Raw genomic sequence first — 16,358 nt, 5'->3', positions numbered from 1 at the left:
GGGTCGTCTGTGTTTCCATACAAATTGTGAAATTTTTTGTTTTAGTTCTGTGAAGAATGCCATTGGTAGTTTGATAGGGATTGCATTGAATCTGTAGATTGTTTTGGGTAGTATAGTCGTTTTCACAATGTTGATTCTTCCAATCCAAGGAAATGGTATAGCTCTCCATCTGTTTGTATTGTCTTTAATTTCTTTCATCAGTGTCATTGTTTTCTGCATACAGGTCTTTTGTCTCCTTAGGTAGGTTTATCCCTAGGTATTTTATTCTTCTTGTTTCAATGGTAAATGGAAGTGTTTCTTTAATTTCGCTTTCAGATTTTTCATCGTTAGTGTATAAGAATGCAAGAGATTTCTGTGCATTAATTTTGGATCCTGCTACTTTACCAAATTCATTGATTAGCTCTGGTATTTTTCTGGTGGCATCTTTAGGATTCTCTGTGTATAGTATTATGTTATCTTCAGACTGACAGTTTTACTTCTTCTTTTCTGATTTGGATTCCTTTTATTCCTTTTTCTTCTCTTATTGCTGTAGCTAAAACTTCCAAAACTGTGTTGAATAATAATGGTGAGAGTGGGCAACCTTGTCTTGTTCCTGATCTTAGAGGAAATGGTTTCAGTTTTTCACCATTGAGAATTATGTTTGCTGTGGGTTTGTCATATATGGCCTTTGTTATGTTGAGGTAGGTTCCTTCTATGCCTACTTTCTGGAGAGTTTTTTATCATACAACAGTGTTGAGTTCTGTCAAAAGCTTTTTCTGCACCTATTGAGATGATCATTTGGGTTTTATCCTCCAATTTGTTAATATGCTGTATCACACTGATTGATTTGCGTATATTGAAGAATCCTTGCATTCCCGGGATAAACCCCACTTGATCATGGTGTATGATCCTTTTAATGTGCTGTTGGATTCTTTTTGCTAGTATTTTATTGAGGATTTTTGCATCTATGTTCATTAGTGATATTGACCTCTAGTTTTCTTTCTTTGTGACATCTTTGTCTGGTTTTGGTATCAGGGTGATGGTGGCCTCGTAGAATGAGTTTGGGAGTGTTCCTCCCTCTGCTGTATTTTGGAAGAGTTGGAGAAGGATAGGTGTTAGCTCTTCTCTAAATGTTTGATAGAATTCGCCTGTGAAGCCATCTGGTCCTGGGCTTTTGTTTGTTGGAAGATTTTTAATCACAGTCTCAATTTCAGTGCTTGTGATTGGTCTGTTTATATTTTCTATTTCTTCCTGGTTCAGTCTTGGAAGGTTGTGCTTTTCAAAGAATTTGTCCATTTCTTCCAGGTTGTCCATTTTAATGGCATATACTTGATTGTAGTAATCTCTCATGATCCTTTGCATTTCTGCAGTGTCAGTTGTAACATCTCCTTTTTCATTTCTAATTCTGTTGATTTGAGTCTTCTACTTTTTTTTCTTGATGAGTCTGGCTAATGGTTTATCAATTTTGTTTATCTTCTCAAAGAACCAGCTTTTAGTTTTATTGATCTTTGCAATCGTTTCCTTCATTTTTTTTCATTTATTTCTGATCTGATCTTTATGATTTCTTTCCTTCTGCTAACTTGGGTTTTTTTTTTTTTTGTTCTTCTTTCTCTAATTGCTTTAGATGTAAGGTTAGGTTGTTTCTTTGAGATGTTTCTTGTTTCTTGAGGTAGGACTGTATTGCTATAAACTTTCCTCAGAACTACTTTTGCTGTATCCCATAGGTTTTGGGTCATTGTGTTTTCATTGTCATTTGTTCCTAGGTATGTTTTGATTTCCTCTTTGATTTCTTCAGTGATCTCTTGGTTATTTAGTAGCGTATTGTTGTTTTTGTTTGTTTGTTTGTTTTTTTGTGGTACGCGGGCCTCTCACTGTTGTGGCCTCTCCCATTACGGAGCACAGGCTCCGGATGTGCAGGCTCAGCAGCCACGGCTCACGGGCCTAGCCACTCCGCGGCATGTGGGATCTTCCCGGACCGGGGCACGAACCCATGTCCCCTGCATTGGCAGGCGGACTTTCAACCACTGCGCCACCAGGGAAGCCCAGTAGCGTATTGTTTAATCTCCATGTGTTTGTAATTTTTACAGTTTTTTCCCTGTAATTGATATCTAATCTCATAATGTTGTGGTTGGAAAAGATACTTGATACTATTTCAATTTTCTTAAATTTACCAAGGCTTGATTTGTGACCCAAGATATGATCTCTCCTGGAGAATGTTCCATGAGCACTTGAGAAGAAAGTGTATTCTGTTGATTTTGGATGGAATGTCTTATAAATATCAGTTAAATCCATCTTGTTTAATGTGTCATCTAAAGCTTGTGTTTCCTTATTTATTTTCATTTTGGATGATCTGTCCTTTTGGGAAACTGGGGTGTTAAAGACCTCTACTATTATTGTGTTACTCTCAATTTCCCCTTTTATGGCTGTTAGCATTTGCCTTATGTATTGAGGTGCTCCTATGTTGGGTGCATAAATATTTACAATTGTTATATCTTCTTCTTGGATTGATCCCTTGATCATTATGTAGTGTCCTTCTTTGTCTCTTGTAATAGTTTTTATTTTAAATTCTGTTTTGTCTGATATAAGAATTGCTACTCCAGCTTTCTTTTGATTTCTATTTGCATGGAATACCTGTTTCCTTTCCCTCACTTTCAGTCTGTATGTGGCCCTAGATTTGACATGGGTCTCTTGTAGGCAGCATATATATGACTCTTACTTTTGTATCCATTCAGCAAGCCTGTGTCTTTTGGTTGGAGCATTTAATCCATTTACATTTAAGGTAATTATCGATATGTATGTTCGTATTCCCATTTTCTTAATTGTTTGGGTTTGTTACTGTAGGTCTTTTCCTTCTCTTGTGTTTCCTGCCTAGAGAAGTTCCTTTAGCATTTGTTGTAAAGCTGGTTTGGTGGTGCTGAATTCTCTTAACTTTTGCTTGTCTGTTAAGGTTTTAATTTCTCTGTCAAATCTGAATGAGATCCTTGCTGGTAGAGTAATCTTGGTTGTACCTTTTTCCCTTTCATCACTTCAGATATGTCCTGCCACTCCCTTCTGGCTTGCAGAGTTTCTGCTGAAAAATCAGCTGTTAATGTTATGGGGATTCCCTTGTATGTTATTTGTTGCTTTTCCCTTGCTGCTTTTAATATTTTTTCTTTGTATTTAATTTTTGACAGTTTGAGTAATATGTGTCTTGATGTATTTCTCCTTGGATTTATCCTGTACGGGACTCTCTGTGCTTCCTGGACTTGATTGACTATTTCCTTTCCCATGTTAGGGAACTTTTCAATTGTAGTCTCTTCAAATATTTTCTCAGACCCTTTCTTTTTCTCTTCTTCTTCTGGGACCCCTATAATTCAAATGTTGGTGTGTTTAATGTTGTCCCATAGGTCTCTGAGATTGTCCTCAGTTCTTTTCATTCTTTTTTCTTTACTCTGCTCTGCGGTAGTTATTTCCACTATTTTATCTTCCAGGTCACTTACCTGTTCTTGTGCCTCAGTTATTCTGCTACTGATTTCTTCTAGAGAATTTTTAATTTCATTTATTGGATTGTTCATCATTGTTTGTTTGCTCTATAGTTCTGTAAGTTCCTTTTAAAATGTTTCTTCTGTTTTCTCCATTCTATTTCCAAGATTTTGGATCATCTTTACTATCATTACTCTGAATTATTTTTCAGGTAGACTGCCTATTTCCTCATTTGTTTAGTCTGGTGGCTTTTTACCTTGCTCCTTCATCTGCTGTGAATTTCTCTGTCTTCTCATTTTGCTTAGGCTGCAGGTTCAGAGTTCCCATTGTTTTTGGTGTCTGCCCCCAGTGAGTGAGGTTGGTTCAGTGGTTTGTGTAGGCTTCCTGGTGGAGGGGACTGGTGCCTGTGTTCTGGTGGGTGGGGCTGGATCTTGTCTTTCTGGTGGGCAGGGTTGCGTCTGGTGGTGTGATTTGGGGCGTCTGTGAACTTAGTATGATTTTAGACAGCCTCTTTGCTAACGGGTGAGGCTGTGTTCCTGTCTTACTAGTTGTTTGGCATGGGGCATCCAGCACTGGAGCCTGCTGGCCGTTGGGTGGAGCTGGGTCTTAGTGTTGAGACAGAGATATCTGGAAGAGCTCTAGCCTATTGATATTACGTGAGGCTGGGAGGTCTCTGGTGGTCCAGTGTCCTGAACTCAGCTCTCCCACCTCAGAGGCTCAGGCCTGACACCAGGCCGGAGCACCAAGACCCTTTCAGCCACACAGCTGAGAAGAAAAGGGAGAGAAAAAGAAAGAAAAAAATTCATGTAAAAAAATAAATAAATAAAAAAGAGAGCAACCAAACCAGTAAACAAATCCACCAATTATAACAAGCGCTAAAAACTAAACTAAGATAAACTAAGATAAACATAAATATCAGAAACAAATCAGTCACAGACAGCAAACCCCAAGTCTACAATTGCTCCCAAAGGTCACTGCCTCAGTTTTGGGACTGTTCATTGTCTCTTCAGGTATTCCACAGATGCAGGGTACGTCAGGTTGATTGTAGAGATTTAACCCACTGCTCCTGAGGCTGTTGATTGTGGGGATTTAATCTGCTGCTCCTGAGGCTGCTGGGAGAGATTTCTCTTTCTCTTCTTTGTTCACACAGCTCCCGGGGTTCAGCTTTGGTTTTGGCCCCACCTCTGTGTGTAGGTCTCCCTCAGGCATCTGTTCCTGCCCAGACTGGAGGGGTTTAAAGCAGCGGCTGATTAGGGGGCTCTGGCTCACTCAGGCTGTGGGGAGGGACGGGTACGGTAGTCATAATTGGAATGTGCGGTGAGCCTGTGGTGGTAGAGGCCGCTGTGACGTTGCACCAGCCTGAGGCACCCCGTGTGTTCTCCCGGGGAAGTTGTCCCTGGATCACAGGACCCTGGCGGTGGCGGGCTGCACAGGCTTCCGGTGGGGAGTGTGGATAGTGACCCGTGCTTGCACACAGGATTCTTGGAGGCTGCAGCAGCAGTGTTAGCGTTTCATGCCCATCTCTTGGGTCCAAGCTGATAGCCACGGCTCATGCCCGTCTCTGGAGCTCGTTTAGGCAGTGCTCTGCCTTCTGTGGGCAGACGGGGAAGGAATCCTCTCTCCTCATGCACCCCAAAACAATGGTCTCTTGCCTCTTCGGCAGGTCCAGACTTTTTCCCGGACTCCCTCCCGCTCGCTGTGGGGCACTAGCTCCCTCAGGCTGTCTCCACGCAGCCCACCCCGGTCCTCTCCCTGGGGTCTGACCTCCAAAGCCAGACCCTCAGCTCCCAGCCCCCACCCACCCCAGCAGGTGAGCAGACAAGCTTCTCAGGCTGGTGAGTGCTGGCTGGAACTGATCCTCTCTGCGGGAATCTATCCGCTTTGCCCTCTGCACCCCTGTTGCTGAGCTCTCCTCCGTGGCTCCAAAGCTCCCCCCTCACCCACCCACCATCTCTGCCAATGAAGGGGCTTCCTAGTGTGTGGAAACTTTTCCTCCTTCGCAGCTCCCTCCCAGAGGTACAGGTCCCATCCCTATTCTTTTGTCTCTGTTTTTTCTTTTCTCTTTTGCCCTACCAAAGTATATGGGGATTTTCTTGCCTTTTGGGAAGTCTGAGGTCTTCTGCCGGCATTCAGTAGGTGTTCTGTAGGAGTTGTTCCACAGGTAGATGTATTTCTGATGTGTTTGTGGGGAGGAAGGTGATCTCCACGTCTTACTCCTCTGCCATCTTGAAGGTCCCCTGGGATTGTTTTCTTCATTTCTTTTTCTGTTGGCCTGTGGTTAGCATATAGAAACGCAACAGTCTTTTTTATGTTGATAATATACCCTGCAACTCTACTGTGTTTATTATTTCTAATAGTTTTTATGTGAAATCTTTAGGGCTTTCTATATATAAAATGGTGCCATCCACAAATTGTGACAGTTTTACTTCTTCCTTTCCAATATGGATGCCTTTTATTTCTTTTCTTTGCCTAATTGCTCTGGTTAGGCCTTCAATACCATGTTGAATGAGAGTGGGGAGAGTGGGCATCCTTGTCTTGGTCCTACTTTAGAGGGATAGCTTTCCATTTTTGACAACTCAGTATGATGTTAGCTGTGGGTTTATTAATCATAGCTATCTTAAAGATCGTTTTGATGTCAGTATTGGATTGCCTATTGGATTTCTTTCTCTTGATTTTCAGTTGTTTGGTTCGGTCTTCTGGCATGCTAGATGATTTTTTATCTTAATGGCAGATACTATATGTGAAGATTTCCTCCAGAGAGAAATTTTATTCTGGCACATAATGAGGGTAAAGGTCAAGAATCTTGATGCAAACAGGGATTGTAATGATTCAAGTTTACATATCAGGCTTTGTGAGGGCATGTCTCTTTCTACCTTGCAGTTAGTCCTGGGCCTTAGGCCTTCAGGGTTTGAACCAAAAACCCATTTACTGAGGTTCCTCGTTATTGGGCATCTGGAACTCTAATTTTGTCTCTTGATCACTGTGACAATGCAGAAACCTCCGCTTAGACCTTTAGCCTTCTAGCAGCCTCTTAGTCCTGGTAGCTTAGCATCTTGCTTTGTGCATATACAGCTTAAGAATTATCAAAAGCCTTGAGAGGAAATTGCACAGAACCTGTCGGGTTTACTTCTTTATGTTTCCTTATTTTCCTGGAATTTTGGCCTCTTCTATCCTGGTTTCCTAGGTTGCAGCACACTTCAATTTTCCTCTCCCCAGCCCAGTGAGACTGCTGCAGGTTCTAGGCGAACGCTTTCTGTTCAGATTTTTTACATCGTGTGTTGCAAGGCAGGAATTTCCCCAAAAATGCATGGCTCTTCTCGGTGCATTTCCCTTCTTCATGATTTTGGCCCCTCAGATCCTGATTGCCTTGGTTGCTCTCTGAAACCTTCAGAGATTTAAAAAAATTTTATATTTTGACATAATTTTAAACTTACAGAAAAGTTGCAAAACTAGTACAGAGAGCTCACAAATACCTTGTGCTCATCTCCTAATGTTAACAACTTACAAGTCTCCTTAATTATTTATATTTATACTTGAGTATTGCCATATTTTCCAAGCTGATAAGAGCAGAGCAGAGCTACTAAGTGGTTGAAAGAAGAAAAAAAAAAAGGAGCTAGTAGAGAAGGTGAAATTTTTGTTTCAGGACTTCTCAAAATCTCCACTGAGATTTTTCCTTATGAGACATCTCTCATGACCACATAAGGGTGGGAAATGCTCTATCTTATATGCACCCCCTTGGAAATCTGCAATGCCCATTTACATTTTAAAGTCTCGGAAAAGTGTTTTAGTAAAGACATCTGCTTAATTTTGTTTATCCCCATGTTTCCAAACTTATATGGTGAAAGAGCTGTTCTTTTGTCTGACCTTTATTCATAGCCTGTGCCGCTAGTGCTTTGTGGAACACATACTGTTCTAGAGCACATTCTAAAATCCTGAGGTATAAAATTTGCTTTTTTACATTTTCTCCTAGGTTCTGGCTTTCTTGCTGTTTACTTTCTTGCTTCATAAAAGGGTAGAAGGTAGAGAAGCCAAGGTTTCTTTGAAAACAGATTTTTGCACAAGAATAAGGCCAAGGCTGTGTTAACATTTACCACTAAAACCCCAGCACATCTAGATGAAAAGCCAAATGCAAAAGCTTCATGTCCCCCAAATAAATTTCTTTTACATCACTGCTTGATTGTAGTCTTTGAAAATGGTTTTTATTTTCCTGTTATTGACAAAATTGGAGCCTACCAAGAAGTAGATGGTGAATGAAGATTTCTCTCTGATTATAGCAACACGCAATCCTGGGATAGGTCTAATTTGCAGCATAATCCTCTTTCTCACCAGGGGAAGACCACACGAGACACATTCCCTTAGTTATGTGTATTTTAGATTCGCAAGTTCCATCTAGTCAGCCCAGGTCAGAGGCAGTGTTTGGGCATGGAGAAGCTGAATAGGTGAGGGCAACTTGTGTTTAAAGTTGAAGAAGATAGGAGAGTTTTAGAGTGAAATTTGGACACTATTCCCCAGTTTACCTCTTCATCTTCGGTGTGTCCCTTCTTATCTCCCAGTGGATCTCCTTGTCCACTTTCTGGTTCCCCTGCAGTGTATTCTCCCATGGACCATTCAAGTAATATTCCTGAAATGCAGACCCAGTCATATCACTCACCTGCTTAAAAATCCATTGCCCACAGGATTGAATTCAGCCTCATAATCTGACCTCTGCCTATATGCTTGTATGTTCATTTTCATTTGGGGTCAGATTTCCATTTTCATTATCTTTCTTGTATTGTTATGCTGTTTCCTAAGTGCCTTCATATATATATATTTTTTAAAATTAATTAATTAATTTTTGGCTGCTTTGGGTCTTCGTTGCTGTGTGCGGGCTTTCTCTAGTTGCAGCGAGCGGGGGCTACTCTTCCTTGCGGTGTGCGGGCTTCTCGTTGCAGTGTCTTCTCATTGCAGAGCCCGGGCTCCAGGCGCGCAGGCTTCAGTAGTTGTGACACATGGGCTCAGTACTTGTGGCTCACGGGCTCTAGAGCGCCGGCTCAGTAGTTGTGGCGCACGGGCTTAGTTGCTCCGCGGCATGTGGATCTTCCCAGACCAGGGCTCAAACCCGTGTCCCCTGCATTGGCAGGCAGATTCATAACGACTACGCCACCAGGGAAGCCCATATATATATATTTTTTTTTTAATAAGGTATGCCTTTGCCTATGCTATTCTCTCTGCCAGAAATGCCACTTCTTCTCTAGTCTCCTTGGTGCACTCCATATATTCTTCTAGGCTCATTTCTGGAAATTTCTTGGCATCTTTTCACCCATTTAATTTGCTTTCTTCCATCTGAGTTTGAACAGCAAATTCTGCATCTCTATTATCTGCATCTCATTGTGTTGTGGGCATTTACTTTTGCTTCTCAATGGGCCTGTAAGTGGCTGGAATGTAGATTGATTGATCTTTGTATCTCTAGCATATTGACCTAGTTGGTAGACTTTCAGATATTTGTTGAATTAGATTGAATGATATGTGTCAGTTTGAAACACTGAGGTGGTTTTTTAAAAAAATGAATTTTTTAAAAAATACAGTAATACAGTGCTTTCTAAACACTGCTTTTGCTGCATCTCACAGGTTTTGACATATAGTATTTTTATTGTTATTATTATTTTGCTAATTCCTCTTAGGGTTTCCTTTTAAACTCATTGTAATTTAGGACTGAATTCTAAAATTTTATACCTACATAGTTATTTATATTGTAGATTTCTAATTTAATTGCATTATGGTTAAATATATGTTCTTTGTGGTACTGACTGATTTGTGACCTAGTAAATGGTCAGTGTTTCTGATGTTCTATCTATACTTGCAAAGACTATACGTTGTCTGTTTATTGACCGGAGGGATTTATGTATTCGTGCATATTTGATTAGGGTTATTAATTTGATCATTCAAACCATCTATATCCCTTCCAAGTTTTTTTTTTTTTTTAATCTGTCAGTTTTCTGACAGAGTTGTGTTAAAATCCCCATAATGGTTGTGGATTTGTTAGTTTCAGTTATTTCTTTCAGTTTTTGCTTTACTTTTTTTTTTTTCTGAAGTTATGCTGTTAGGTGGATTATATTGTAACAGAATTTTGGTGGATTGCTCCTTTAATTATTAGGTTAAGTCTCTATCCTTATTAATGCTTTGCCTTAAAGTCTTTTTTGTTTGATATTATTGTTGTCCGGGTTTAGTTTGATTGGTATTTTCCTAGTATGTATAATTTATCTGTTTTCACTCTTTCTGTGCGTTGTGTTTTAGGTGTGTCTCTTAAAAGCTTTATATAGCTGGATTTAAAAAATCTACTCTATTAATTATCCTTTCATGGGTTGAATTGAATTGATTTACCCAGGTAATGATTACTAATTTATTTGGACTTCTGATTACTGTCTTATTTTGTAGTGTCCACTGGTCATCTTTTATGTTCCCCTCCATATCCTTTGCCTTTGTTTTCTTTTGGATTGGAAAATACTGATTTTCCAAATGTGCTGGTATGGATACTGTGTTATAACCCACATAGTATTATATGTATATTTTTTTGTGTGCTTTTAGTAGCTACCATTAATTATATAAAGCAGATACTTCTCATACATTATTATAACAGTGTTACATTTATGCCCATTTCCCACCTCCTCCTGAGCACAGACAAACCTTAGCCTGTTCAAAGTATCCACTGAGGGCTTCCCTGGTGGCGCAGTGGTTGAGAGTCCGCCTGCCGATGCAGGGGACGCGGGTTCGTGCCCCGGTCCGGGAGGATCCCACATGCCGCAGAGCGGCTGGGCCCGTGAGCCATGGCCGCTGAGCCTGCGAGTCCGGAGCCTGTGCTCCGCAACGGGAGAGGCCACAACAGTGAGAGGCCCGCATACCGCAAAAAAAAAAATATATATATATATATATCCACTGGACACCCTTCCCACTCCTTATGTTATTATTGCTTAAGGATTTAATTTTACCTTTTGCTTGTTTGTTTTTTAATCAATAGTTACATTTACCACCATAGTTTTTCAGTTCCTGTTCTCACCATTGTTTCTTGTGATCCATACTTTCCATTTTGGTTCAATTTTTATTTCCTTGATGAAGTATTTTAGCATTACTTTTATTAGTGACTGTGATAGTCTGTATATATCTTTATTTTGTTCTCTTTATTAAACAACAGTTTAGGGAGGCATAAAATTCTAGATTTTCACTTATTTCTTCTCAGCACTTTGAAGCTTTACCTCCATTGTATCCTGGCGTCTATTCTTGCCAAAGAGAAATCTGTCATTTTTATTGTTGCTTTGGTTGTTTGTTTTTCCCCCTGTAGTAGTTTTAGAAATTTTTATTCTTGAGATCTTGATGTGTCTAGGTATGAGTTAATATTTATCTTGCTTAGCACTTGAGTGCACTTTCAAGCTGTAGACTCATATCTTCCTTTAACTGTAGGAAAAAAAGAGCTATTAAATCAAAATATTGATTCTCTCATATGATGTTCTTTTTTCTGGAATGCTTATCAGGTATATCTTGGAGCCTCTCACTTATGCTCCATATTCATTGGCATTTCATATTAAAAAAGTAAGACTTCTTTGTCCTTTAAAATTTTTTGTCCTTTGATGAGTTTCCTTAGTAATATTTTCCAGTTTACCAGTTCTCTCTCTGATTATGCCCAGTCTGGAGTTTATATCATCTCTTGAATTTTTCATTTTCATGACTATCTATTTTTTTATTTCCAAGATTTCTAATTTTTTAGAGCTATTTAAGAATCCCCTCCTTTTGTGTAATTACTTGCTCTTTATTAATAGAAGTTATTCCTTCATTTATCATATTGGTAATGTCTAAACATATAAAGTCTTTGTCAGATTGTTTCATAAAAGTATTTTCACCAGGAGTAAATTCATGTTGTGATCTGTGATTTTGTTGGCTGTCTTACTTGATGTTATATTGATTCATGGGCCTTAGAATTTAGATTTAGAGGCTAACTTTTAAATGGGGAGGGGGTCTTTTTGTCACTTGTAATCCCTCTGTGCACCCTTCTATCTAGTGGTTGTGATTTCTTCCACCTCGCTTCCTAAGGCCCAGATGCTGAATGATGGTTTCTGCTCTATGGTGATATTGGGGATATCTCAGTCTAGCCACAGAGCTGGTGTGGGGGGGGTGGAGGTGGTAACTTGATTGGTTCTTTGCTCTCCAGTCTCCACGAGCCTGCAGATTCCCAAACATACTAACCTCGGACAGTGGTTTGCATCTGGATATTTTTTCTAGCCTCCTTTTCCTGCCCATCCCCTGGCTTTGAGCAGAGCTTGATTCCAGGTTCTTGTCTCATGGACCACTTTAGATCCCTTTTTACCCAAAAGGAACCAGACTGCTGGCTGCCAGAGCCTGTGGCAGACAAGAAGCTCAGCAAGAGTGAGGCTTCAACCCTGCTCGCCATATTGTGTTTCTGTTCCTTTTCTTGTCCCTACAAAAACTTTATTCTCTTTTTAAGCATTGCTTATCTTTTTGCTTTTCTCTTTTGATACTTAATCTTTCATTGCTATGTATTGAGGGCATAGGCCATGTATCATAGTTGAGTTTATCTAGTCATTTTGACCAGAAGTAGAATCTTCAGTATTTATATATAGTTTCCAACACTTAAAAGAAATAGGACTGCAGTTTCTGTAACTCTGGAATGAGATCAGGAGCCCTGTAGTGATCACCCCTGTCTTTCTTATCTTTATGTCTCCCTATCACATAGTAGATGCTCAACAATATTTCTTGAATGATGAAGAGTTAAATATCATCAAGTGGTCTAAAGAGCTAATACCATGTGTCTTTTTTTGTTTTTTTTTGCGGTACGCGGGCCTCTCACTGTTGTGGCCTCTCCGTTGTGGAGCACAGGCTCTGGACGCGCAGGCTCAGCGGCCATGGCTCATGGGCCTAGCCGCTCTGCGGCATGTGGGATCTTCCCAGACCGGGGCACGAACCCGTGTCCCCTGCATTGCCAGGCGGACTCTCAACCACTGCGCCACCAGGGAAGCCCCATGTGTCTATTTATGCTTACTTTTCAAAACAGCTGAACATCACTGGGGAATTCAGGAAAAACAGAGGAATGATCATGACTCTTAACCATGACTCCTGTTGAAAAAAATCCCATATTGGTGTCTCCTTCCAAATAAGAAACAAATATTAATCTCATTAGTTTCTGTTCTTCAAAGTGGGAACACTCCTTCTATTAGACACTCTGATTTCTAAAAATAGAACAAGTATAACCTGAACCAGTGAGAACTGATTCAGGCTGGGTAGGTTTCAGGTCTAACTCTCAATACTAGAAGGATTTTCAAAGGGATATTTTAAAACAAGGATATATGCATGGGCTTCTGTGGTTCCAGTAGCCCTCTGAAATTGCAGGTAATTGTATCAGTCAGTTTTGCTGTGTAACAAACTGCCCCCAAACATAATGACTAAAAACCCATTTATTTAGTTCACAACTCTGTAGGTCAGCAATTTGAGCAGGGATTTACTGGGTGGGTCTGTTGGTCTGGCTGATCTTAGCTGGGCTCAGGCTTACTGACCTCTTGGTGGTCAGTGGTCAGGTGAGCTGTGGTTTTGGTGCTCTGGGATGGCTCAGCTGGGATGGCTATCTCTGTTCCAAGTGGTCTTTCATTCTGTAGTAGGCAAGTTTGGCTTATTCACATGGAGATGGTCACGGTGGACCTCAGAGAGTGAGCAGAAGTATCTACCAAGTCTCTTTATAGCTGTAATGTATCTATAAGGTCCAAAGTCAATATTCACACAGGGTTGTTTACATTCTATTCAGTTGACCAAAGCAAGTTATGGGTGGAGAAATAAAATCCATATCTTGATGGGAGGAACTGCAAAGCATTATGGCCATTTTTGCAATTTACCATGCAACAGAACGTGGAGGGTTTTTCCTCAGGTGTGGTTGTGTAATTTTCAGAAAATTACCTCCAAAGTTAAGAACCAATATTTTAAATGATTTCACTACTGAACAAAAAGAGATTTGGGGGACTTAATTGATGGATATCTGTTTCAAACACTGCTTGGTGTATGGCAATGGGATTCTCAGTTGTTCTTGTTGAAGGTTACCCCTGGTATCAAGGCATTAGAATAATCCTCTCTGACTTCAATACTGAGCCTGAAAACAAAAACTATCGTCTTAGTGTGTCTGTCAGCTTCTGTTGAGTAACAAAGTGCTCCAACATTTAGTGGTCTAGAACAATGACCATGTAAATGGCCCATGCTTCCATGGGTCAGCAGATTAAGCTGGTATCGGCTGGGCTTTCACAGTGTCTGCAGTCAGCTGCAGGTCAAACTAAAGAGCTCTGGTTTGGGGAATTAACTGGTTGTCCTGACTGAAGGTGTTGGGGCCACTTGTCTCTCACCACCTAGCAAATTATCTCAGGCTTGTTCACATGGTGGCAGCAGGGTTTCAAGAGAACGAGTGAAAGCACACAAGATCTTGTAGAGCCTAGGCTTGTTTTTATGGGTCAAGACAAGTCACATGCCCAACTCGATTCTTTAAGGTGGAAATAGACTCCAGCTCTGTCTAGGAGGGATGGCAAAGACATAGAAACAGGGAAGATGGGGAGTTGTAGCCTTTTTTTGGTAATCTTTCATCTCTCTTCAAGTAATTCCCTCTCACACCTCAAATTTAAGTTAAATACTGTCTGCATGTATATTCTTCCTATTAAACAGTAACACTGTGTGTCTGATAGTAGTAGTGTAAGTAGTAGCAGAAAACCACACTTAACATTTAAAACAAACTACAATTTTTTTTTTACCATTAATTGGTGGTACCCACCTCCCTTTACTACTGAGTTTTATATTCATATAAGTATTTTAAAGGTGTAAACAAATCCTGTAGATGTGTACTTTTCTAAAGAAAGTGACTTAACATATTTTCTACTGCTCATCCAGTCTCCTTGTTTTCTAATCCAACCCACACTGGAGCCAAAGTTGGTTTTCTAAAAGGTTTTCCAACTGCATTGTTTGATGAAGAAACTCTAGGGACTTCTCAATCATATTCTTTACCTTGGCATTTGAGAATCTGTGTGGTCTGGCCTCTGTCTACCTTTCAGCTTTTATTTTCCTTCATTCTCCCTTGAGTACCATTCATTACAGCTAAACCAAATTTCTTGCTGTTTCTTGAGCACACTTGGTCCTATATCAGTAGTTCTCAACTGTCCAGAGACATTGTTGGTTTTCACAATGGGGTTGTGTGTGCTGCCGGTCTCTAGTAGGTAGAGTCCAGGGATGCTGTTAAACATCCTACAATGCACAGGACAGTCTCCTCAGCAAAGAATTATCTGATATAAATATCACAGTGCCAAGGTTGAGAAACTGCCCTACAAATTGCTGCCTCTGGGTCTTTTTCCATGCTGCCTCACACCAGAAGGCCTTCCTTCAGTCCTGACCGTTGAAATGTCCCCTGTCCTTAAAAAGCCAGTTCAGATGCCAAGCTTTCTAGGAAACAAGTCCTGGATGGATCCCACCCTTACCTTTTACACTGTAGGTTCGCAGAATCCTTTCTATGAATCACTGAAATGCTTATCACTTAAGATGTTTACAATAATTTGTGTTCTGTACTATTATTTTGTATTCTTATTGTTTCTCCCTTGTATTTTATAAGTTTATTTATTTATTTTTGGCTGTGTTGGGTCTTCGTTGCTGCACGCGGGCCTTCTCTAGTTGCAGCGAGCCGGGGCTACTCTTCGTTGCAGTGTGCGGGCTTCTCATTGCGGTGGCTTCTCTTGTTGCGGAGCCTGGGTTCTAGGCACGTGGGCTTCAGTAGCTGTGGTGTGTGGGCTCAGTAGCTGTGACTTGCGGGCTCAGTAGTTGTGGCTTGCGGGCTCTAGAGCACAGGCTCTGTAGCTGTGGCACACGAGCTTAGCTGTTCCACAGCATGTGGGATCTTCCCGGACCAGGGCTCGAACCCGTGTCCCCTGCATTGGCAGGTGGATTCTTAACCACTGTGTCACCAGGGAAGCCCTCTCCCTTGTAATTTAGTTGACTGTTGGTATATGAACTCCTTTGCTGAACTGTGGGTTCCTGGATGACCAGGATTAATCTTATTTATGTTTCTACTAGAGCAACTACCATGTGTTTTACATATAGTAGGTGCATAATAAATATCTGTTGAATGAATGAGGAATGTGTATCTTCCCATGTTCTTAGCTATGGTTACTCCTTCCAACAATTTTCTTAAATGACTTAATTCAAAAAAATCCAACAAGCTGAACCTGAGTTTTTTTGTTTTTGTTTGTAATAATTTGGGTAAAATACTGTGATAACAAATGATTGTACAGTACAATTACTTGTGTTTATTTCTACAGCTGTTTAGTGAAAAAATAAGTGGCGTTGAAGGAACGAAACTAGATGATGAATTTCTTGACATGGAAAGGGTAAGAGAACATTTTAATGTAAATTATCTTATAAATTTGACTTTCCTTGTGATGTGATATATACTGATACTGTAAAGGATATTAGAGTGGGGATCTAGGATGTTTGAATTCAGGTGTGGATTATGGAGTCCAAAAGGCAGTTCTTTTATACTTCAAGGTCCAAATAAAGACCCTGGACCTTGGGAGATGGGATATTGGCTAACTGGTTCCCTCTAGTGGACAAGAGTCAGAATGCTCAAAAGATGGTCCATCTTGGCAAACAGTGTAGGCCAAAGTGATTGTGATTTAATATCTTGGAGAGTCGAAATGTGTTACGGGGAGGAGGCTCTTCGAATATATAAATATTGATATAATGTGTGGAAGACTCTGACCCTGTTCCCACGTGTTTCAGCAGCTGCACAACAAGTAAGTTTTATCCACTGGAACCAGCCATGTCAATCAACTTGGATAAGCTGGTTTCAGAGTTTCCTGACGGGTGACACAAGGATGATAATGTGTGCTCTGCTTGCCTCATGTGGATGTTTTTTT

The 16,358-nt window shown here is 40.5% G+C and overlaps 1 protein-coding gene across 11 annotated transcripts in view; it reads left to right on the top strand.

Moving 5' to 3' along the window:
* SH3GL3 (SH3 domain containing GRB2 like 3, endophilin A3) overlaps positions 1 to 16,358 on the top strand; it is a 287,126-nt gene that overhangs the window by 214,798 nt on the left and 55,970 nt on the right. For 10 of the 11 annotated variants that reach the window (XR_009542112.1, XR_009542111.1, XR_009542107.1 and 7 more), the window contains one exon: positions 15,762 to 15,830. The exons of the other annotated variant lie outside the window; for it this stretch is intronic. Coding sequence is in view for 6 of the 10 variants with exons in the window: in XM_060157494.1 (XP_060013477.1) it covers positions 15,762 to 15,830 (69 nt within the window). In the remaining 4 variants the exon portion in view is untranslated. The remainder of the gene's footprint in view (positions 1 to 15,761; positions 15,831 to 16,358) is intronic. 11 annotated transcript variants of the gene reach the window in all.

This window comes from Lagenorhynchus albirostris, chromosome 1, assembly GCF_949774975.1.
Source record: "Lagenorhynchus albirostris chromosome 1, mLagAlb1.1, whole genome shotgun sequence".
Lineage (NCBI taxonomy): Eukaryota > Metazoa > Chordata > Mammalia > Artiodactyla > Delphinidae > Lagenorhynchus > Lagenorhynchus albirostris.
This window is presented reverse-complemented; position numbering and strand designations above follow the sequence as displayed.